The following is a 23176-nucleotide window of genomic DNA, read 5'->3' as shown; positions in this document are numbered from 1 at the left end:
GTCGCGACAAATGGCCGAATGTTCTTAGTCCCGAAGCCCGGCTGACGTCATCGATGGAAATCCACCTTTTCGTGAATGAAATGACCCTTCCTGAGAATTTGATCTACGCTGCCAATGTTGACGCACTGAAAATCCGATCGCTTTCATTTGACCAGCGCAAACACGACTCGTTGACAAATCTTTTCCGAGAATTCGCAATCATTTCAACGTGTATCGTCGTGCCGCGTTAATAGCGAGCTGACACGAGATCGCTCAACTTTCTACCTTCTCTTCTGTTTGATAAATACAATCCAAACTGTTATTTCCATGGGTACGAGATACCATACTCAAAGCTGAAGCGAAAATGACTTTCTTCTTACTCATCGTCTCGTTTTTTATTATTTTTCTCAGCGATGCTCTCGCGATCGAGGTGAAAGAGCAGAGGAGAGTATGAAAAGAAGGTCGGGGAAAGGAGGCCGAAGCATCGCAGCACAGTCGCCTCGTCTAAAAGAGCACTATGACGGACGTGAAATAGCGTGTGCGGGGAGAAGTTCATTGCGGACAAAAAGCAAAAGAAGCAATAAAAGTGAACTCGCATCGCAAAAATAAATCCACACGCGAACCTGCAAGGTGCTCCGATGCTTCTCTCGTTGTCTTTTGCTAATTTTTTTCGAGCCTCGTCTGGGAGCCTCGACTCGTCTCCGGGGCAAGGATACTCTCGAAAAGCTTCTCAGACCTCAGGACTGGAGGCGTGTTCGGAGCTATAGACAGGTGGGTAGGGTCGCATGATGGCTGCGTCTCTCCAGTGTAATTTGTCTTTTGTTTTTCCCCCCACAGTTGAACTATGCCCGACTACGCTGCGTCGAACTCTTGTTCACCGGGGGACGAGGCAGGAGCGTGTATTAGTGAGAAAAGTTGGACGCGATCGGGGGAACAAAGGGCGGAAAAGGAGGTCGCCGGCGTACACCGGACACGGCGCTAATAGTGAAGACCAGAAAGTATAACTAGTGTCGGCAGAAAACAGGAAAAAAAAACAATGAGAAAGAGATAAAGGTGGTTGAGAAAATCGGCTAGGGTATGCGAGCCCATGAAAAATGAGTGACAAGAGAGTTCGAAATAAATGCCGAGGGGGTGCAGTTTTACGTATTATTTCTTCGGCATCAACGTTCTGCGAAGAAACCACTATTTCTGCGTTACAATTCTCGTTGTACACTCGCATGTGGTGTGTGTTCTGTGAGAGGAAAATTGCTGGTTGTGCGGAGATCATTAGCGAGAGCATCAGAAAGAGAGATCGTGTTTGTGAGATAATATTTACACTACAAGTTTATCGGTCTTGAACTGATAACTTAATGAGTATTAGCAGCAATGAGCGATGTTCACGTGCTATAGTAATATCGTTAATAAAGATTGATCCAGTCGAGTGTTGTGCAGCAAAAAATTCACGCCATGGGAATAAGCTGCTCGAATTATATTACGAAGAATAATTATTCGCCGATTGTGAGAATATTTGGGAAAAGGAATCGCCGCGTTATTGGGTAATTTGGGATGTTTATGGAGGAGTTATTTCATCAACGAGGCGATGTGTAACCGCACGAGCTACTGAATATCGTCGTAAACTGTGCTTATTACAAATTTATGTGCAAGCAAAAGGGTCACGGGAATTCGATGCTGAGTACCACGAAACTGCGTTCTCCGGAATACATGTATACATAAATGGCACAGGAAAACCTCTGTGCAGCGATGTTTCGCTGTTTTGTAGCCCTCTCCCGAGTTACGAGTATTCTTACCCTGAGAGGGCGAAGTCGGGGTGGATTCGAGCTACGATCAATTAACTGTATTAACTGTAACGTTTTAGAGGAGAGTGCAGGACAAGAAATTCATTGACCAAACCCAGGCTTTTTCATCACAGAATCTGAGCTCCAAATCGCACGAACGTTCACGTAAATAAAGTGACAATCCGAAGCGAGGGTTCTAACAATTATTTGCATGGGTTTGGATCCGTGACGAGAAGCTTGAGAGAAAAATCACTGCATCGTGGTACAGCTTACATCGTTCGAATGAATCTCCAAAATAACTTCAATTAAAATTCAAAGCCCCGAATGGCCTCGCGGTGCTCTTGGACCCTTTCCCATATACTGTGGCAAAGTCTCGATGAGAAGAGCGAAAGAACTGATGGATAAAGGGCAAGGACCGAGAGCACGAAGCTCGCCCTTTGTATGTAGAGCCAAGAAAGCGTCTTCCGCCTTTAAACGAGATAATCCAGAGAAAGAGAGAAGCTCTCTCGTCGATTTTATGCAAAACTTGCCGATCTCGCTCGAGGACGAAGCGGGGCAGCGTGTCTCGATGTTATTACTGGGCGTATATAGCCAAACGTTCATCTCACGATCACGTCCCCAGCCAGTATCTTCGTTCTCTCCTCCTCTTTTCAACCTTCTGCTCTCACACGTACACATACACACACACACACACACACACGCATACCTTCCTCCACTTTTTTATTCAGTCATTCCTTTATTTTTATTATTTTCAACCACAACCACCTTCTTCAACCCTCGCTCTTCATCATCTTTATTTTTCACGAGTACCCCGAGCACGTATAGATACACGTTCGCCTCGCGATGTGCAAGAGACTCTCCGTTGTCAGTGTTACTCGGTGTGGGCACTGCCAAGCTTGATACATTAGCATAAAGTTTTACATAGCTATCTCTCGTGTAGTACTTTCGTAATAATAACGTGCGAGCTCGTGCATACAAGTCGAAGGCAAAAAAGGAAGCATCAGAAATAGAAACAAGATAAGCGAGTAGAATAATCTCCAGCAACAAAAAAGGCAACGCGCAGCAGTTAAAAATTCGTACACCAGATTCAATCGTGGCAGCTCTTTAAGGTAGATCATGCCCGTAGAATCGTATTTTATGGGTGTCTAAATTGGCTCGATTTTTATTTCCCAATTTAAGATATTATCACTCTAAATTAATGTCAGTTATTTATTCGAAATTGTAAATAAATTTTTCCAACTTATCCGTCACTGACCGAACCCCAAATTTCATTCGTCCCTGGCGAAAATACTATAGTTTTTTTTGTAAAAAAACGCATTAGAGAGCACGAAGGGAAAGCACAATGGGAAATGGATCAAGAAAAAAGTGTTAATAAAAAGACGGAAGGCCATGACATCAGGAATGGCATGAGCCAAGAAGAAACAAAATGCCGAAATGAGCGAATGTGAGGTTACACTCATTACCAATTTCGTTCAATCTTTAACGCAATATATCTTTATTACTAGTCAGACAATCGTCTCGAATTTTTTCCCAAACCTTCGTTATATACTTCAATGTTATCGTGTACTTTTTCATAAACTTCGTAAGAAGCCTTCATTCGTTATATGGAAAGGTAAACGATTTTTCACGCATAGTCCCTATACCCCTGTGCATTTTTCTTCATATTTAAACACACGTTTATCTAAATAACCAATAAGACGAACGCTTTAAAATTTGATATGCGCGTCAGTCGACTACCCATTGAAACTCTGTGTAACTTGAAGTTGTAACCACACGAATGGAATTCTTTCCACGTGAATATACGTTTTATTCGCACCATCAACGAAGTAGAAAGAAAGTTGAAACTATTCCTAATTATAGCACCTTACGCCTACAGGTATTAAATAAAACGTCATGGCAACGTCTAAAATATCGTACTTTTGCATGTAGCAAGCGTTAAATAATCTCTAAAGAGAAATAACACACTCGCGGCTGATAAATAGTAAATGCATAATTATACGCTATGTATATTACGCGAGTATGTGTTTATTTCGTAGAAAACGAGGGAACCGGTTGTGACGCGGAGGTTCTCCCCTGGCTCAAAATAAAAATGATGAATATGTTAAATTTCCATAATAATCGTATAGGCCAATATAAAGCGCGAGCTCGCGTGCGCATTAACCGCATGTGTTGTTTCGAGGCAGCAGTACGTGGCAGTTCTGCAATTTTTAGAGTCGCGTTAATCATAGTTTTGCAAGGTAAAATAATCGTTTTGTTGGGTGTTACGGTGAGAAGGTGAGAGAAATGTATAGATCGGAGGAGAAGCAACGGTGCTGTAGAGTATACGAAGAGAAGGAAAAGTTGGTGCAGGTTGCAACGTCGGGAGGCTTGTTAAATATCGCTAGGCCAAACATTTACGAGCACAAAAGTGTGTTTGTTTGTGTGCGTGTGTGTGTGTGTGAAGTAAAACACAAGAGAGAAGATTGAACTCGCTGGTGAAGCAGCGGCGGCCATATTGGAACGCCACGCAATCCCCGAGCTCACCCGTTGCTCGCGGCGTTTTGCTAACCCGTGATTATGGTCGCTGCCCGATGTGGCATGCTGCTCCAAACCCGGTTATACTTTTACGTGTTATGCGAGCCTATAAGTCCAGAAGGGAAATTGGACGGACGAACGGGATACGCTTCGTGGCTCGCGAGGGCGAAGCCGCAGGTACCCTCACTCGTCGCGCATATACATATTCCTGCATAAATACAAACATACACGCTCCTGCTCGGTATACCTGTACGAGGTACTCGGAGCCAGCCAGCATGCAGAGGCGTTACCGGTGCAACCTGCAATCATCAGGGTGGAGCGAAAATCGCCGATGGTTCGCGCGCTTCGACGCGACCCCTTCTCGCCGCTCTATATACACTCAAGGGGCGAACCATGCGCCTGAGCAACTCCGGAGAACTCCTCTCAACCGTATATAACTCGCACGCTTAATTTACTATGCACGCCTACGCGCAGGAAAAATAATCGATTTTACTAAAACTATTTATTTTTCAACTCTTTAACGTGAAATATATCGACGAGGCTTCGGCCCGAACGCTCGAGCCAGGCGCTTGAAAATATTCGCTGCAGACATTCGTTCGCAAAAGACCTCGACTCGCCGCTTGTCGGTACGGATTTTATCATCTTTTCAGAATTTCGCGTCGATAAAGTCTTTCTATGAAAAAATGAGATTCGATCTTTTTTTCTACCCGCAATAATTGCCGAAATACCCTTTTCTAAAAACATCTGCGCTACTTCTCTTTGAGCCTGTTCCATTGTGATTTTCTATTAAAGACATATCTCTGTTCTGGATACTCGATAACACGGTCCCGGGTAGGTCTACTCTGCGTGCTACAACCGCTTAAGGTATGCACGAACATTGCCGCAATCACGCAATTCTATATACCGAGAAAACGATCTCTCTTACCAGCTCACGAAGTGAGCTTATATTCCATCGACGTTTCGTGTTACCGGATCGTATCCAAATGTTTTTGCTGGGGGGGTTCGTACCACGGCAATCAGACGGGATAATATCACCTTTCATTTTTGTCATTATGCCTATACGTAGAGCGTACAAAAAACACCGCTCGCGATTAATATTCACGGATATATAACTCCTGTCGAAAAACCACTTTTGATTTTTGTATCGAATTATACGTCGAGCATTCCCTGATACGTGTCGATGTGGCATGCTCAATGGGGGAGTGAAAAAGTCCGAAGGATCTTTTCGAGAATGGAGATTAATCGGGAGTGATCACTTTGATTAGCTCCCTGAAGGATCAGGGTCAGCGTGTTGAAAAAAAATGTGATTTTTTTGTGAAATTTTTGCGTAATTATTTTTCATTACCGCTATTAGAGAAATGGGTTACGTTTCGAAGAATTATTTCGTTTGGAGGATGACTACGTTTGGATGTAAATGTGTACCGGGGGTTTTATTCGTACACAGGAAAGCGCAATTTTATACTCCTTCGAGCTCGAGATTCGCCACACACTTTTTTTCCGTCCTCGCGTTCTACCCTTGGTTTTAAAAACGCGGAGGAACTTTGGCGAAACTAATTTTCTGATAATTTGCGTTCGGAAGTCGCGGAAACCGTGCTCTCCTCTCGCTCGAGGATGGATCTCATCCCTCGACAATTTTCTCGTCGGGGGTGGAATCCTCCGTTCGTTGTTTTTCTCTCGATCTTTTTTCTCTTCTCTTTGTGAATCTCGGTCTCTATGAATTCGAGGGAATCTTTGGTTCCGCGGGCTCACGATTCGTCCTCCGGGTCCGCGTCGTCGTTCACCGCGCTCTACAAAGACCCTCCCTATAACCGTAGCTTTTTTCAACCCTCTTCCTTGCCCCGCTGCATCACGAGCAGTCTCACCAGTTTGCCAAGCGGCGAATTTCTCCGCGACGAATCCGGATAAAAAACTTTATTTTAATCTTTACAAATTTTAAATCCTCCGCGGGCTTTCCGCGCGCGCTCTCTACTACATCGCGCGTTACGAGGAGCGACGCTAAAGCGAAGGAGAAAGAAGAGCTCTCGAGAGTTAGAACAGCTTTCCCTCGGTCCGCAACCCCTAAATCTCGTATCTCCTCCCTCGCGTATCCTCCCCTGCGTACGCTCGATTTCCCATGCCACTGAGAACTCTCGTAATACTTTCTTTCTCAAGCGGGACGTACAGCTTGCGACAAAACTTCTTTCTCCGGACGACGTACAAAAATAAAAATAATCAGATTCTCCAGTAAAACTGTGAAAGATGAAATTCTCATTTCATACTCGTACAAGTTCTTCCTCCTTTTTTTCACAAATTCATTATTCAGCTTGTACATTGCAAAAGTAAAATAGCGCTCGAACGATTTCGTCGAATACAGAAATAATGCCGAGTCGTCATTTCCATCGTTCGTACCGATGATCTTCAGCGTTGATAAATCATCAGAGACGACGATAAGTCGAAAAAATTTACAAATACCATATGACGAAGCCGGATGACTACGGAAACGTGGAGTCGTGCTCGGTGTGGAGCCGCAGACGCGAGTATCATTATCCTGTCTGCCCACACTTCCTGTTTCTTTCAGCCTCAAGGTCATTGAGACGCGTACAGGGCAATTAAACCTGCGAGAGTCAAGGCCTCGAGCGTCGCCAGTGCATAGAAACAGGTCCGATAAAAATGGCGAGGGAAAAACCGAGCTGGACTCGCCGCAGGACAAAAGCGGAAGTGAATATTGTTCAAGCTTCCATATCTGGTCGCATGTATAAAATTTGTCGATGTGCAGAGGTACAAAAGAGGAAACGACTGCGAAAATTCGGACGTATTGACGAGACGAATGATTAACGAGGCAGATAAGAGTGGGTCACTTACAGTTCCAACGAGAAAAGTGTGCTCTCTCGTGCGTCGCGAAGTAATTAGTAATCTTTTGGATCATCCGTCAGCGAGAGCTAATTGAGCTCTGCGGCGAGCGTCGTCGTCATTCCGACGTGAGTTTCGTGAATAATGTAACTGCGTTTGCGTAGGAGCGATGTCACGAAATGTTGCTGGGTAGTTTGAAATTTTCCAGAGTTCAATTATTGTCTGGACTGGAATTTGAAGAAACGAAAATCAACATTTACGTCGCATACAATAAATAATAAAAATCACGGCTGATGGTCAGTGGGAAAAGGCTTTCTGGCAACGTGAGAAGCCGAGAAAGCATTTGTGCGAGCACTTGCGTGCGCTCAAACCGCTTTTATATGTTTTGCAATTAATCACAATCCGTCACAACTCTCCCGATCGACTTTCAGCGATTTCCGACCTCGAACGAGTATTATACACACCGATTTCTAACAGTTGATTGTTAATTGGTACACGCGAGAAGCGTGTAAGCGCATATCGCTGCAATCAGAAATGACGTCCCAATAGAAATTTTTGTAACTCGAAGATTTATAGACCCTCCGGAAAATATAGTCTTCGATCATATCCTGACGTGAATGACCGCTGAGCTAATTCCTCCTTGACTCTCGCACATACATTTTTATCATTGCGGCGAAAGTTTCTGCGTATGTGTACATTAGGTAATTGATCATTCGAGGATCATTCAAGGATCATTCATCGATCACAATAATCAGTTTTATTCTAATGATATATTTTTATCCCTGCAGCGTATAAAAAAACTACCAATATTCAATGAAACTGCGAAAGTTCGTTTTGAAAAACGACGTAAATACCAATGACGCGGATTTTCTTAAGGGGGGGTAACATCAATACGGTGGAAAAAGGCCCAATTTTAAGAATCTTTTTAGACGCTACAGATAATACAAATTTATTTGATTGATTGTGTTTATTGAATTTTTGAAACTCAAATATCAATAATTAACTCGATGGATTCAGAGGCACTTCGGAAAAAAGTTGTCCACCGGTGAACAGCATAATCTAAATCCACTCGACCGATTCTTTTGAAATTTGGCATACTGACATAATCGACCAAGTATTTACGAGAGATTTTACCCAATTTTTCATAACCAATCATTTTACACAAAAAATTAAAAAAATTTAAAAAAATCCTCGCTGTACCGTGATGTCAGAATCAATCAAATAAATTTGTATTATCTGTAGAGTGTCTAAAAAAATTTTAAGAATTTTAAGGGGAGTCTCCATTAACTGATCATTTTTATATAAATTAAGCGAATCCTTCACTGTGTGAAATGTCCAATCATTTCGCGTATCATATGATCGTCGATCTTTCAACGTGTCTGTTCACCAATGTGCCAAACAAAAGTGTCATCCGTTAATACGCACGTTTTTTTTTCGTCAGACCACAAATAAATGTTCGGCTTAAAAAAATCAATATTTCATGGACCTCTCCGAGTACAGATACGGTAATGAAAATACATATTCAAAAATCGCAATGAAAAGTTCTCGATTATGGAAGGGTCTCGAGAAAAAAACAATAATTCAAAGCTTAACGAGATAAAGAAAGGGGTTACTTTCCTGGTAAGGGTCGAAAAGATAAAACGTGTGGAATTCTTCCGGCCGAGGCGAAGGGTACGTATACGCGTGTCCCTGCGTGCGAAAAGGATACGTGCTGCGGGGTACGGAAGAAAAGGGAAATTCGTACACTCGTTGAGGCAGGCGCCATGTGTATAATAATGTTGAAGAATGTTAAACGAGAAAAGGGATCGAGGAGCTGGGTCGCATACATTAGTTGTTAACAATGCTATAAAGGACACTCGCTCGCTCCTTTCGTATCTGCTCGAGAGGTGCTTGTGTGCCACACGGTGCGGTACCCGCCACGCCGCACGGTTCAAGAAGAACCTCGAGAGGACTTTTTCGCGTACAACCCCATATATAGTCCAACATTTCACCCCGTTTCGCGCCCCGAGAGATTTACGACTCTTCTTCGTTCCTTGCTCACGATTCTTATGTAACGTTTACCTTGCTGAGAGCCGAGGCAAATCGCAAACCTCGAACTGGTTTCTCGCTTACGATTTTTCTTTTCACCAATTGGTTTCTACTGTTCAAACACTTTGAAGAAGTTACGCTTTTATTGTCGTCCATATATTCGAGTGTGCAAAGTGAAAGTTTATGTTTTAAACTTGATTTCTGAGTGTTCTTAAGAGGCGGTGGGTGGCAATTTTTCATATCACAAAGTATTTTTTGGCTCGTATAAAAAAAAAAAAACTGTATTTGAAAATTATTTCTTCACTAATTTTTGTAGGAGTATCATGGTGTATTTCCGGTTATGTTCAATCGAAATATCGAAACGGAATCGATGCAGCGTTTGAAATCATTTCGAAATGAAGCACTTTAACTAAAATGTATTTCCGAAATCGGATTCGGAGACGTCGAATCTGAAAAAACCATTTCTTCTCGTATGCTGAGTGCTTTCGAGCTTTTGTCATTGATCAAATCGGCAAACCTTCGACTGCAAAAAGAGCTTAAAAGTTCAAAAATATACGATTCCAATATCAGTAGAAACATTATTGAAACGTAAGTATCAAAATATTTTGTGCGATTTTTCAAATAAATTATTGAATAGAGGTTTGAAAGTGTTTCCATAACTCCTTAATAATCCTTACGTTCACCAAGTGTGTAGACGCTTGACCAAAACCTCAAGCAGGAGCAGCTCGCAGTAAGCAACCCCAGCTAACCGGCAATAACTTATCACCCCTTGAGAGAGAAGCCCAGAGAGCGAAAGAGAGGAAAGTCTCTCGTGAGAGTGCACCCTCTGGACCCTTGTGATAATTGTTTAAAGCGACCACTGGCCACGGCGACTGTCCTTAGTGCCCTTTCGTCCCAATTCACTCGACGAGCATTCCCAGAGCCGTTTGTTTCAACGGGGGGTCTTTCGCGTACCTAACTCGACGCAGGCACACACATGTGAGTAAATCTACAACCGCAGAATGTGCACCAGCGAGAGTTCCACAGTTGGGTGACTTACGCTTTGTACGCTAGTCGTGGTCGGACCTAATTGCGATCTAATCGCAAGCGGCTCAAGCAACTTTGTCTTCGAGGGAATACACTCATTAAAAAATTCTTAATATTTTCAAAACAGGTGCGATCGTGAAATAATAAATGCGGGACTCTACCAGAGAATTACTGAAAAACTTGAAGCATCAAAAACTGAGTTCAAAAACCGTAGTACGGAATAATAGCTTTGGAGACCATAATTTCCATTGAGCATAGGAGCCAGTGTGCGAATCAAAACGACAACGATTCTTCTTTTCCATAGTGCAAGGAGAAATGATACTTGTAAATTAGAAGTTGGAAAAGCGACGATCCTGGAATGAAAACGAGGACATTGGTGTCCTCCGTTCTTCGCTGCGAAATGTTTGCCCCCCCCCCCCCCCCCTCCTCCCCCCTCTCATTTCTCTTCTTTTCTGCCCTCCGCACCTTCCTTCTCGAGTCTCTTCCATTTCCTCAGATCTCTCTGCCCCACACATATAACCACAATGGATAAGGTTTTTGGACTGCCTCCAGAAAATATAGGCGAAAGGATCTCTCGCTCTCTTTCTCCCTCCCGGTCGTTTCAGTAGCGTTGTATAGCGCGTCGGTGAAGTGGAAGAAGAAGAAGAAGGAGATGCAGAGACGAGCTTGAATATGCGCTCTGCCGGTGGACCAAAACGAACGAGAGGACTCTCCTGCGAGCGCTCGCGTTATAGCACACGACGACGACGACGATAGGGAGCAAATAATAGGGAAATGATTCGCTCCTTGTTAGATAAAGAGCCGAGGACGGGAGCGAATGCTGCAAAACGGTTGCAGGGGAGGGAGATTGCACAACGACGATGCTCCAGGATGAGGGGGAGGAAACGCTGGGGCGATGAAGCCTGTGCGAGCGGGAACGAGAGAGAGAAAAAACGAGAGAAAAGAAATATTGCTCGACGCCGATGAAAGGAATCGCGTTATATACGAGGGAACGAGGAAGCCTTCGGTTGTAACCGCTTCATCGACCGTGGCGTGCTATATACCTTAATAATATCTATCTAGATTGATATTTCAGTTCATTTGGTAGTTTTCGCGGCCGCGCATGAAATATTATATGAGCGCATAACTCGACGAAAAACAGCGTCATTGGACGTTCGGACGACGTTCGCTTCACTGGATTAATTGGGCACGTGAAAGTTGGCAGATAGAATTGAAAAATGCAAATTTGACCGCAATTGCATTCGCATATGTCGGTGAACAGTGAAATTTCAAAATTCAGCAACATTACATTTACCGTGATCCAATGTAAATGTAAATATAATTAATCCAAGCGTATTTCCTTTGCATAGTGAGCTGGGAATTCGCACGAGTCTGGAGGAATTCTCGCGAGAGTCTCATGTGTTCCCGTGTAATGAAAGCAGCGCGGAACCGGAGTCAAAGATCTGCGGCACCAGAGCGGAGCTTGCGAGAGTGAAGGGTGCGTCGGTGGTGGACAGAACCCTTTCGTTCGTTCCAGCTCTTCCAAAGGGTTACTCACACACATACACGCCAAAGACTCGGAATGAAGTTGGCGTACGTGTGCGCCTCGCTCGAGTCACCGTGGAGCGCGCTCCTATATGCATGAACCGGGAGAGTGTATACGGGCTTGAAGCAGTGGTGAGAGTCCGGTAGCGATCATCAATCAGGAAGCCAGTCAGCCGTCGGTTGGTCGGTCGACCGTAGTTCGCGGACACGTCCAGCCTGCGAGAAAGCCGCGTTCACCGTTGTACGGATCTTTCCGACTCGCGTGTATTTATATCGAAATCTCGTGGCAAAAAGGGCTTAACTCGCCTGATTTCGCGGGTCAAATAGGCTCTTGTTTACTGCCCTTCCGTTTGCCAGTTGCCGACGTATATTTGTATCAGGAAACATTATCTTTCTCGCTCTTTCTGTGCTTGAGCATGTCAGAGTTCACGAGATTCGCGAGTCACGCTTGACCTGGTCTCTCTTCTGTGCTTTCTCGACGATCGATCTCTTGTTCGGCTCCACCAAAGAGTCACGCCTATGTGTGTATATTTATTGAATATTAATGTGTATACACTGAGCTATCGCAGAGCCCGGAAGTTCCGTCGGTATAGTTACAATAATGATAATTAAAACTCTTGATACGAACTTTTCGTTTGGAGAACAAGGCCGTTGGACTCGGCACTGCTACGCAGCGCTCCGATGATTTTCCAAATTCTCTCTCGTGAATATTTCACAATCAATGATGGGGAGAAAAAAGCTTGTCTGTGCTTTCTATTAAAAGCTGGACTTCGGACTTGGAGGCTGTGCGTTGTGCTCGACATTCTGGGCTGGGCGAGGCTCGATAATTGAGCAACTGGAATATTTTCACCCTCGCATCCAGAAAGAAAGGAGTTCACGAGACCAAAACGCGCCATTTATACTCTCTGTACTCCTGCTCGGTTCTTCAAAGATTCTCGCAGCCTTGAATATTTAAATCGTGGCAGTTTGACCTTGCATGGCTTTTTATCGGTGGCTTCGAGTTTTATAAACACCGACGAATAAGCTCTTTTGCATGCTCTTACGTACGGATTTCATAGAGCTCGTCCTCTCCATGGGAGAAATCTCCTACCAACGCGGAAAAGTGCTTGGTCGACGTATACATGTATTCGTTACTTTGGTTCTTCAGCACGGGGCTAATTACCCGCGGCCAAACCCGGCGCCGAAATCCCTCGCACTCTCGCTTTTAGTCACAACGACGACAACCCCGACGTCTCGTGGCCTGCTCGAGTTTTCATTCCCTTTAGCTTCGCTGTCAAAGTGTCGTGGGCTAAGAAAAATCATTCGAAAGCAATATTTCAGCATAAAACCCGAAAACTAACGTATTTTTCGAGCTCATTTTACCAGGGTCGATGGGAACCGATGATTTTTAATCCTACGAATAAATTTAACGGAGCATCGAGGTCAAGGGCTTGTTTTTTGCTAGAGAAAAAATCACTGCGGGCGAATGAAGAAAGATTTTGTTTTCATTGAATCATAAAAAGAGCCACAATGAGGGATTACTTTGCTTAAACCACAATAAACGAAATTAGAGCTGTCCCGAATCATTGGTTAATCAAGATTTATGGTATTCTGAAAATCCGACGGTGCAAGAACGTAACGAGCGTACGCGTAACCGAAAAAACTAGTTCTACTTCTCCAAAGCACGATTCGGTAGTTCAAAACGGTGTCAATGTCTCGCCCGGAGACATCAAGAATCACAGGAGGATTCCCCATGAAAAGAAATATCCATGCGGATAGTGGAGGGCTGTTTCAAAAGATTTCTCACACGTACTCGAGAGCAAGGAAGTGAGGGAGTGAGAGAGCGAGGGAGAATAGAAGATAAAGCGGGCTCGAGCTTCGGTCCGATTGTATTCCGCGGCTCACTCTTTGATCGCTCCGATGACTGGTCAGTTTGCATCACAAAGCTAAACAGAGGCTGATATATAAACACATACGTACACGCGCAGAAGCACAAGAGCTACATACAGAAAGGGGGTAATTCATATACGCTTTTCTTTGCGCGGCTTTACTCGTACACGAATCTTTTTTTTCCCCTCAACATCTTGTGAGGCCCATTACGCTCGAGTCTGTGCGAACTGGCACGAAAAATAAAAAGGGAACAAACGTGGAATCGAAACGGCATGCATACATGAAAAGACGTTCTTGCGAAGCACTTTGGAATTGTAGTGAAAGACAGTCCCATAGGATGTCGTGATAACGTGGAAAAAGAAACCGGCAGAGGGAGAACTAAATCAGATTCTTCAATATGTTTAAATACCGTTGAGTTTAGTAAAGTAAAAAATGAACTCTGACATTTCTGGATAGTTTTTTGTTTTTTCATTTTGCCCAACGGGTAGCCACGATCACTCACACGAGCTCGGGTCTTTGTGTAACAGCGTAGGGATTTTGGTATTTTTGTTTTATTTTGTCGCATCGAGCCTCGGGGTGTGGAACGGCGAGGGAGCATCGCGTCCGGAAGAGAGTCACCCTCTCGGTATTTTCGCTATATACGCGTCCGCATATACAGCCGAGTTCTCCAGGAGTTGCGGGTAAAAATAATGCATTAGAAATTCAGATGACCATGGTTCTCGGGCGTTTGGGTCGCTGGAGATGGGCAGAGTCTGCCGCGCGACGAAGGATATAGAAACAGTGCGCGGGGGAGCTCCGCTGACTCGCTCTCCGCGTCCGGTCGTCTCGTTTCATACGCGATTTATCAAATAAAAGGCGGCAGTACACTCAAATATCCGCTCCTCGCGACTTTCGGTGGAAGCGACGGTTCATTTTTAATGTTAAGGAAGACACAGGGTTGAGGCACATCGTTCGTTGCCTGACTTTTCTCTCTCAACTCGTCTCGAGCGAGTCAGTTTTATAGAAAAATGCAAACTTTTGGTACGAGTGGACAGACGTTAAAGGCATTTTACTTTGAGCGTTCTCTATTCTTTGAAAATGGTGGTTTTTTGTTTCTATTGGACACGAAATTCTCCACTGAATCCAAGTCCTAAGTTTCCAGGCACAACTGACTTCGAGGGAGGACAGCGACGCTGCGAATCATTTTCAAACTCGTTCAACAAAGGGTTGATCCATCCTTATGGAAGAATAACTTGAATAAATATCGACTGTTATCAATCAGAGTGAAGAATCTCGTACTGGTAGCACGAAAAATCTATGTTAATAATATTCATAAATAATATGATTGTGACTGGTTGCCGAAAAGGGCAAGTGTTTCTCGCAACCTGTCCGAGTTCATCCATCATTTTCCTTTCTCTGATTTTCTCTCTTCGTTTCGCTGCCTCCTTCTGCCTCTCTCTCTCTCTCTCTCTCTCTGTAGCATACCTTTCGTTCTTTCATCATCTCGTTTCCTTGCTGTGCCATTCTCGTTCTGCCCTCCGCTCGCTCGATTTTTTTTCCCCCAGCCCTTTCTATCTCTCATCGTTTCACGCCTGCATCTCTTGCTCCGCGCGTTTTCCTTTCTCGTTCGTTCTACTCATCGTTCACTCTCCACCCGCTCGGCGCAGTCGTTTAAACGGTTTATAAACAGTCTCGCAGAGACTCGAACGATTCATTAACCACAATGTACTACAGTTCGAGTGCTTCACTCTTTCATCCTCCAGTGGCTGCTGCTGCTCCTCTTTGCTCCACTATTACCAATCCTATCGCTGCTCGGCTCTTAACACTAATCCACGTCCTACCTGACATCACTCTTTTCCTCGCACACTTTCTTTCCCGTGTACAAAACAAGGCCCTCTAATTCCCGAGCACCTTCAAGAGCTTCCGCCTCTCGTTCTCGTCGCAAAAAACTCTGCATTTGAAAAATGATGCAGCAGATAATTTCATTGGGATTGGGAATCGAGAAACGATCTTAGGATGTTGCTTGAATTGTCTGGGAAACCGGACTTACTGCGGCGGAACGGTAAAATTCACGCTCCCAGTGGAAAGCTGCATATGGATCGTGCATTAGTTGGTAGACAATTAATAATTAAAATAATTGATGTAGCGTGGCGCGATGGTCTGAAACCGCGAAGCAGCAGCTCCCGATGTGCTCCGTTATGGGATTAAATCGCGTGAATTTTCACATCACCGAGATGAAGAAATAGCGAGAGACCGGATACGCTCGCCTCGGCTAATTTTCTACTCGCAGATGGTAAAATACACATTAGCAAATGCTCTACCGAGTCTCAGCTTCCTGTCACCTATCTGTAAACGTTTTTTTTCTACCGCAGCTGTCACGAGCACTGAGACTTCCGGGTTCGCTTCTCTTTTCTCAACGCTTCATTCTTCCGTATCGTTCCTCAAGACAATGACAGAACGAATTAATTATCAGTGCCTAAATCTTGACCGATGAGAGCTCCTGTCAATCTTTTCGAGTTTTGTAGCGTATTTTTTTCAGACTTTTTGTTTCTCTCTCCATAGCTTCGACAATTATAAAGTTTCTGCGCCCCGTTGGTACTCGGAGGCAAAATTTTTCGCCACTTTTTCATGTGTTTGTATCCACGTGGGAGAGAGTGTAAATCTTTCGTTTGAATTGGAGTTGGAATACGGCCAAAATCTCGTTTGTAACTCGGTGACAAGCGACGCGCGACAGAAAGCCAAGAGTACGGTGTATATTGTTCCAGCCTCTTACAAAGTTGGGAGAAACGAATGTAGACGAAGAGCCGTGACACAATTGTGGTCTCGGCGCGCATATTTTTATCTCGACTGTTTTTTTCGCTATTTGCCGAAACAAATGCAGAGTATTCGAATATTTTGTTCACTATTCGGATAGAAAATGTTGAAAATTTTCACGCGTGAATGAGTGGAACGACGCTTGCAACTCTGAGAAAGGCCAAAATCAGTTTTTCAAGATTTCATAAAAATGACAACAGAGCGCGAAAATTTGGCACGAGAATTGAGCAATAGCTCGACACCGCGGACAATTATTTCGACTGTGATTGATGCCAACATTGACGATCTGCCAGGTCGTGAAGTTTTCGAAATAAAACAATGAGAAGCATGAAGCTTTTATTTTAACTTGATCAGGAAAAAAATAAGCTTCGAGCAAGAATAGAGAAAAACGTAAAAACCACGATTCTTTTTACACTCCATTTTTTTATCTCGCTAGAGACAAATAGATCGATACGTGTCGGGATAATTATACTACACGAGCGTCGCAAAAAATGTGAAGGAAAAAGCGACAGAGTTTTTGGGTGAGCGATCCCTGCAGGGTGTCTCGCAGGACGAAACGTACCAACTCCTGCGAGGGTTGTTCCGAACGATAGAATAAGAGAGAGGAGGAGGCGAGAGGGAGAAAGAGAAGAGCAAGCCCCTCGCTTAGCCGACGAAGCTTTTATAGCGGCCCATTTGGCGCGACAACGAGCGTGGAAAGTTCTTTTAGTACGGGGCCACAGATTTAGTTCAAAAATATGTGTACGGTTATGGGGCGCGGGGGTTTCCGGATTATCAATTTGTTGCATCGTGTTTATTATTTTCCCCTCGTTTCTTCATTTCGTGAATAAATGCATAGTGCGTTTGGAACACCGACACAGAGAGACTTTGAATATCCTCGCGATTCGAAACGCCCGTGGCCGCGGACGTGACTTCCTCGTCTTCGGGTGTATATAATCGCGATGCATGTTACGAGGCTCTGTATGCGCACGGATACATTGGGCGCGGACCAAATTCGAGCAGATGTTTATGCTGGATCCGCGCCGGATAACTTACACGATGATACAACTTTAGCGAGAACGCGATAGAGAATGTCGGAGTGACAACAACGGATCACACTCGTGTGATTTATTTCAAGATCATTTTATTCCCCTGCACAATTTATATGACAACACGCGCACCTCCAGTATTTTTACTCCAATGATATTTAAAACGAGCTTTTCAGTTTCAATTCTCTTCAGCGTTGTATCTTTTAAATGGTGCAGTAAAAAATAAAAAATACGGATCAGCAGTAGCCAGTAATATTTTTTTCCATGCTCGCTCTGCGGTGTCTCTAACCCTCTTGTCATTCGCCATTTCGTTCTCTATCGAGAGCGGAGAATCGAAGCCATTTGGATTTTCTCCCGCGGGAGTTATCTCTAATTCAGCCTGGATTTACCCACCGATGAATCTTTAAATTACATGCTCCCTTCCTCGCCGTTAAATCTCTTCAATGTTTCTTTTTTCTTCTTCTTTTCTTTCTCAAGCGTCCTCGGCGCACGCAATGGCGTTGTAACTCGTCCGAGCTTCTCGAACACTCGATCTTGCATATCGGGAACTGCCGCGCGACCTGGCCTGCTCTCTCGAGTCAAAAAAACTGCGCTTCTCTATCCCGCTTTCGAATCAGTCTCAGCGAGTCCTGTTCGCCTCTGGAATCATCGAATTGATATCGGAATCGAATTTATTGAGAATTCTGAGAAAAGCGAGCTCGAGTCAAGCGCAGCAAGGTATCAAGAGGATGATGAAGTAAACGCCGAGGTGTTACGATCGAGACAAGAGGACGAGATGCTCGAGTTTATGTTGCCTCGTGTGTCTGTGTCGCGACCAACTTCTCAGCGAGCTATACATAGAGATATCATAAGCCATCGTCACAACGGCTTCTCGAGGGACTCTCTCGCAACGGATTAATTGACACATCGGTGGTTGGAGCAGGAAGAGCTGCTCGGTGAGAAAGCAAGAGTGCGGTGCACTTGGGAACCCAATGAGCGTATCTTCACTTTGTTCTCAGGCTTCTGAGGGATTGCTCTCTATCCGTCTCTCTCACTCCTCAACGCCTTCACCGTTGACTGATGAGCCCCATCCCGAACGAAGGCGTCGGGAAAACACTCCATGAAAACGTCGGTCAGTTCATTCTTTCTAGACATTTTTTTCCCCGAGACTCAAGGCTCACTGACGATTCTGACGTCGCTATGGAGACCAGTTTAATTTATGAATGAAGCTGCTGAAAAATTTTGTGAAATCTCATTGACTGGTGGTGAATTTACTATTTTTTAAGTCATTGGATTGTGAGATATTTGAATTTAGCTTGTTCTGCTTTTTCCAACATTCTTTTAAGTAGGAAAGAGCCGATGAAACGTAATCAGAATGGTTTGAGCTCACAGTGGTTCATCGAACTGTATAAATTCTATGGACAATCGTCGAATTTGGAACTTGGGCTCTATTGGTATTCATACGAGCTGTTTGAAAGTTTGGACAGTTCGTGGAAAAGTTGACGATCCGCAGTTTCATTGCTACTCAGCTAATTCATTTTCTACGTCGCGCAAATATTGCCTGGAAGAGCGAAGAACTCTCGATCCGCGTCACATGGCAGTGCTCGAAAACACACGCGCACACTTGAAACGACGAGAGAGACGAGTCACCGATGTAACGGATTGGGATTTAATACGAGTGGTTCGGTGACACCCGGACGTTGGCAGTGTACGCGAAGACAGCCGCGTTTTAGGGTTAAACATACGGTCAAAGAGTGTGGAATGGAGTGAGTACGATGGATTATGGATGAATATCTTGGCTCAAGAGTTAGTCAAAAACAGTGGGAGAAGAGTGGCTTCATTACTTGTCAGGAAGCGATCAGGACTACCCACTCGGCCGCAGAAGGTTCTTCCTGCGTCGACCTCTGTCCTCTTTCCTCACAGCATGCGTAGAAAAGTTTGCGATGATCCGAGAGGAGCGATACTTCGAGAGTGCGACGAAGAAAAATATTATTTTTGCAAAATTTGTCAACCGTCGGACAAGCCTCTGAGTCTCCGATGAAACTTTGTACCACGAGTAACCGCAAGATTTCCAACGAGCTAAAATCTAAGTAAGCGACGTTGCGAAATCGGCATGGTAAAAGTGCTGAGCGTTCTCTGGCTCGCGGGTCCAGGAAAGCTCGCACGGGACACCCGGAGTACAAGAGGGCGAGGTTGAGTTATGACCGTCCCGACGAGAGCGTTATCCCACAGCCCCGACGCTCAATTTACAGATGATTCCGCGTGTTACCGCCGGCCAACGGCCGGTTAACCTCGCCGTTGTGGACACTCGATCTTCCCAACGGGTTCGCTCACTCTCCTCCGTCCGGCATACCAGCACATAGAGAGCTTATAGAGCGCAGGAGAGGAGAGTGTTTGCGAAGCGAGGCGTGCGTTCCGACGCCGTTAAATCGCGGCGTAGTGTCTCCACCTCATACCCTTCCTTCTCTCCATATCTCCTCTCCGTACTTTCGTCCTCTTGCCAACCCCGGTTGTCCATAAACCGAGTATCTCGCACCCTCGCTGGACGGGATGGAGTCGTATAGCGGCTAGCCGCACACAGCCAAGACCCCACTGGCTTCCTATACAAAACCTATTCTCAGATTTATCGTTCTTCGATGGTTTCTACAATGGGCCAACAAGTTGGCGGAAAACGAGCTCCCAATGCCGAATTTTCACGTCATTATTTCTTCCCCACTGCAATATGCTCCGGGCGTCGACGCGAGAGTTGTTTTTACAACGGGCTTACAAGTTATTGTGGCTTTTGAATATAGAAGAGAAGCAAACGTGACTGAAAGGGTGGACAATGATTCGTTACGAAAAACTTTCTTGTGACATCGTTCTGCGGTAAAAGTGACCACGTGTGGGCCATCGCTCACGCACGCTCATTCATCGATTTCCACGGTAGTCCCAAATAGTGCAGTTTATGGTCATCGATGAATGAGTTATTTGTGTCTAACCGCACATGCGAAAAACACAGAGCCACCGCACGGAATTGTGGCGCTCGAGCTTTCGGAGTCGAGCCGACTCGGTCGGTTAATCGTTCGCAAAATGTGTTTACAAAGTGTCGAAGATCGACGGGAAGACGTCGACGGGAACTCGTGAAGAGTGCGTACCAGATGCGGGCTGGAAATCGTATTAGCTTTTCAAGGGGTTGAAGAGGGAGTGGCAACCGAGTGTCATTAGCCGTCGGAATTTAGTTCTCGCAGGACCCCCCCGCGGAGTAAATCGCGGTTCACGAACTGCTTTATTTATACCGAAAGGCATGTGCCACAATCTCTAATGTACCAAATAGTTGGCTTGTCCTATTGGCATCATGCTGTGACACAACAATGTAAAAAGGCTCGTGTCTTTGGTGCGCGAAGCAAAGACGACAAATATTGACATACTCTGCATGGAGAATTTACTGTTCTCGTTCGTCTTATCGGTTTACCTTGTTGGTTGCTTTTCCTCGTTGTTTTCTTCTCCTTCATCCAAGGATACTCCGGGACATTGACACCGGATGGATCCGCAACTGCGTGCGGATCCATCATCGTATGATAGCCAGGGTGATGAGTACCCGGACTCATGGGTCCACCAGCTCCCGGTGAATGTTGGAGCGGACCGTCGCCCGCGAGCTGAGGCAACGCCGTCATGAACTCGGCCATCGAGGGCTGGCTATTGATAAAGCCGGTTTCGGCGGGGCCGCAGCTCGGGTCCATCGTTGGATGAGACCCGTGCTGTGGCAGGCCGGCTCCGGTACCAGCCCCCGCGGCGACCGAGGCCAGCCAGAAGCCGCCACCGACTCCGGTTGCACCGGAGCACCCGTCGTTCGCCAGGACGGGTGTCGTCGGCCTCGTTTTATCAGGCTGCTCGTCCTCCTCGCACTCAACGAAGCAGCCTAACTCTGCCAACCTCAAACCCACCGTAGCCTGATGCACTTGAAGACGATTATCACTTTCCCCTTGAGCGTCCCTCGATTGTTGTTTATTTCGCATCAGAACCCTCCAAACTGTTTCCCTCGAGAAGGAGTCTCTTCTTCGAATCGTGATCGCGCATGTATGCAATTATTATACGTTTACAGTTAAAATTGAGAGTAAATTTGAATCTTGATTTATCATCACTTTTATCGACGCGCACTTGATGATCCTACTTGTGCACTCACTTGTCATCACAAAAATCATTAAATCATCATCAACTTGTCACACTTAAATTTACGGCGTCCAATAGAATCCTCGAAAGCGTGAGAACACGAATGAACCAACGGAACTTGGAATAAAATCGTTATCACGAAATAGCACTGATAAAGTAACGATTGTTATCGTTACAGTTAAAATTCAGTCGCCGGATACACAAGATACGATGATTATTTTGGAAGGATGGTGATGTGCGCGCGCGATTCCGGGGGCAGGCACTGTCACTCCGATCGGCCGGAACCCGGCGAGTGGCGTACGCGAAGTGAAGGAGGACACCGGCGGTAGAGGATGGAGGAGGAGGAAAAGAAAGGAAGTCGGAGGTAGAGGAGGCGTATTGTGGAGGTGGGAACTGAATGAGACTTGGCTCTAGACTGGAGCACTAGACGAAGAAGTAACTGGTTCGAGAGGAACCATGAAGAAAGGGATAGAAACGGAGATTCCGAGAAAGAAAGTCACCATGAGAACGGTAGAACTGATGGAAAGGAAAGAAAATTTCGGAGGCCGTTACGTGAGACGAAGCATCGACGATGCAGTGGGTTTCCGGTTCGTAAAGGTGCAGGCACGATACTGCCTAAGAGGATTAGAAGAAGGCGAGGCACGCGTGGCTCGAAGAATGGAAAAGGACGGAGCTGTCAGATTTTCAGTGGTGGTGGTGGTGGTGGCAGCAGTCGTGGTGGGCAATGACGAAGTAGAGGGAGTCAAATGAAAAATATATGCAAGAACTGTTCTCCACGATGTGAGATTCCACCAGCTCCCTACTCCGCTTATGTCTTATTGCTTTTTACGCCGGTTCATCTTCTTCTATTCCCGTCCTCCCCCTTCTACGTTAGCGATGTTTTGTACGTTCTTTATCCAGTTTTATCTCACTCTTCGTTTTATCCTTCCGGATTGACGTACATGCGCGCGGATACAAGTGGTACAAAGTTTTCGTGTTACTGGTATTGTGGAGGGCACCGCACCGCGCGTGTCCCTCCCGAGTAGTTTTTCTCCGCAGCTCTTTCTCTACTTCCTGTTCTTCTTGTGCCCGATCCGGACGTGCCGGGGCCGCAACGACGACTCTCTCTCTTTCTCTCGCTCCCTTTCTCTTTCTGCCTCTTCTCTATTCTCGAAGCGCGGTTTTCTCGATCACGTGATCCCCGTCGCTGTGCACCGACCAATCGGAGCTCGGTATCCCGGGTACGCGGAGGAGCAACCCTCTCTTCGAGCTTCGGGGGCGGTCGCTTCGTTCACGAAACTCACTCAAGGACTCCCGCTGCAACTCTCTTCCCTTCTTTCACCTTCTTGTTTTTCCTCCGAATATCTCACTCCGGTGGAGCCGCACAGGTGCGCCAAATTCTTGGACTATCTTACCCTAAAAATGGATCCACTCGTTGGGACTACTTTCACGATATGATTTTGGAGTCTTCAGGCTCCTCGGCTTCCTCGGCGTATATCAACGGCTCTTATTTCAGAAGCTTCCTCGACGCTCGGCCTCGATCCGGACGGCTCGAGTGCGGGCGGGCGACTCTCGTACCCGGTGGCGAACACGCTGGGCCGACTCGAGGAAGGGCGGCGGCACAAGCCTCGACAGCCCGTGGGCGGGACGCGCGACCGCGCACTTCCCTCGCGTTCTCGCTCTCCGAAACTCGTCTATGCTTCC

At 45.6% G+C, this 23176-nt stretch overlaps 1 protein-coding gene across 1 annotated transcript in view; it reads right to left on the bottom strand.

The window, feature by feature from the left end:
* The window catches only part of pb (proboscipedia), a 28397-nt gene extending 5678 nt beyond the window's left edge, over positions 1-22719 (bottom strand). The window contains exon 1 of the mRNA XM_043414297.1: positions 20796-22719. Within this exon, the coding sequence (XP_043270232.1) occupies positions 20796-21339 (544 nt within the window). The 5' untranslated portion in view covers positions 21340-22719. The remainder of the gene's footprint in view (positions 1-20795) is intronic.
* Between the last annotated feature and the right edge of the window lie 457 nt (positions 22720-23176).

The sequence above is a fragment of the Venturia canescens genome, chromosome 3 (assembly GCF_019457755.1).
Source record: "Venturia canescens isolate UGA chromosome 3, ASM1945775v1, whole genome shotgun sequence".
Lineage (NCBI taxonomy): Eukaryota > Metazoa > Arthropoda > Insecta > Hymenoptera > Ichneumonidae > Venturia > Venturia canescens.
This window is presented reverse-complemented; position numbering and strand designations above follow the sequence as displayed.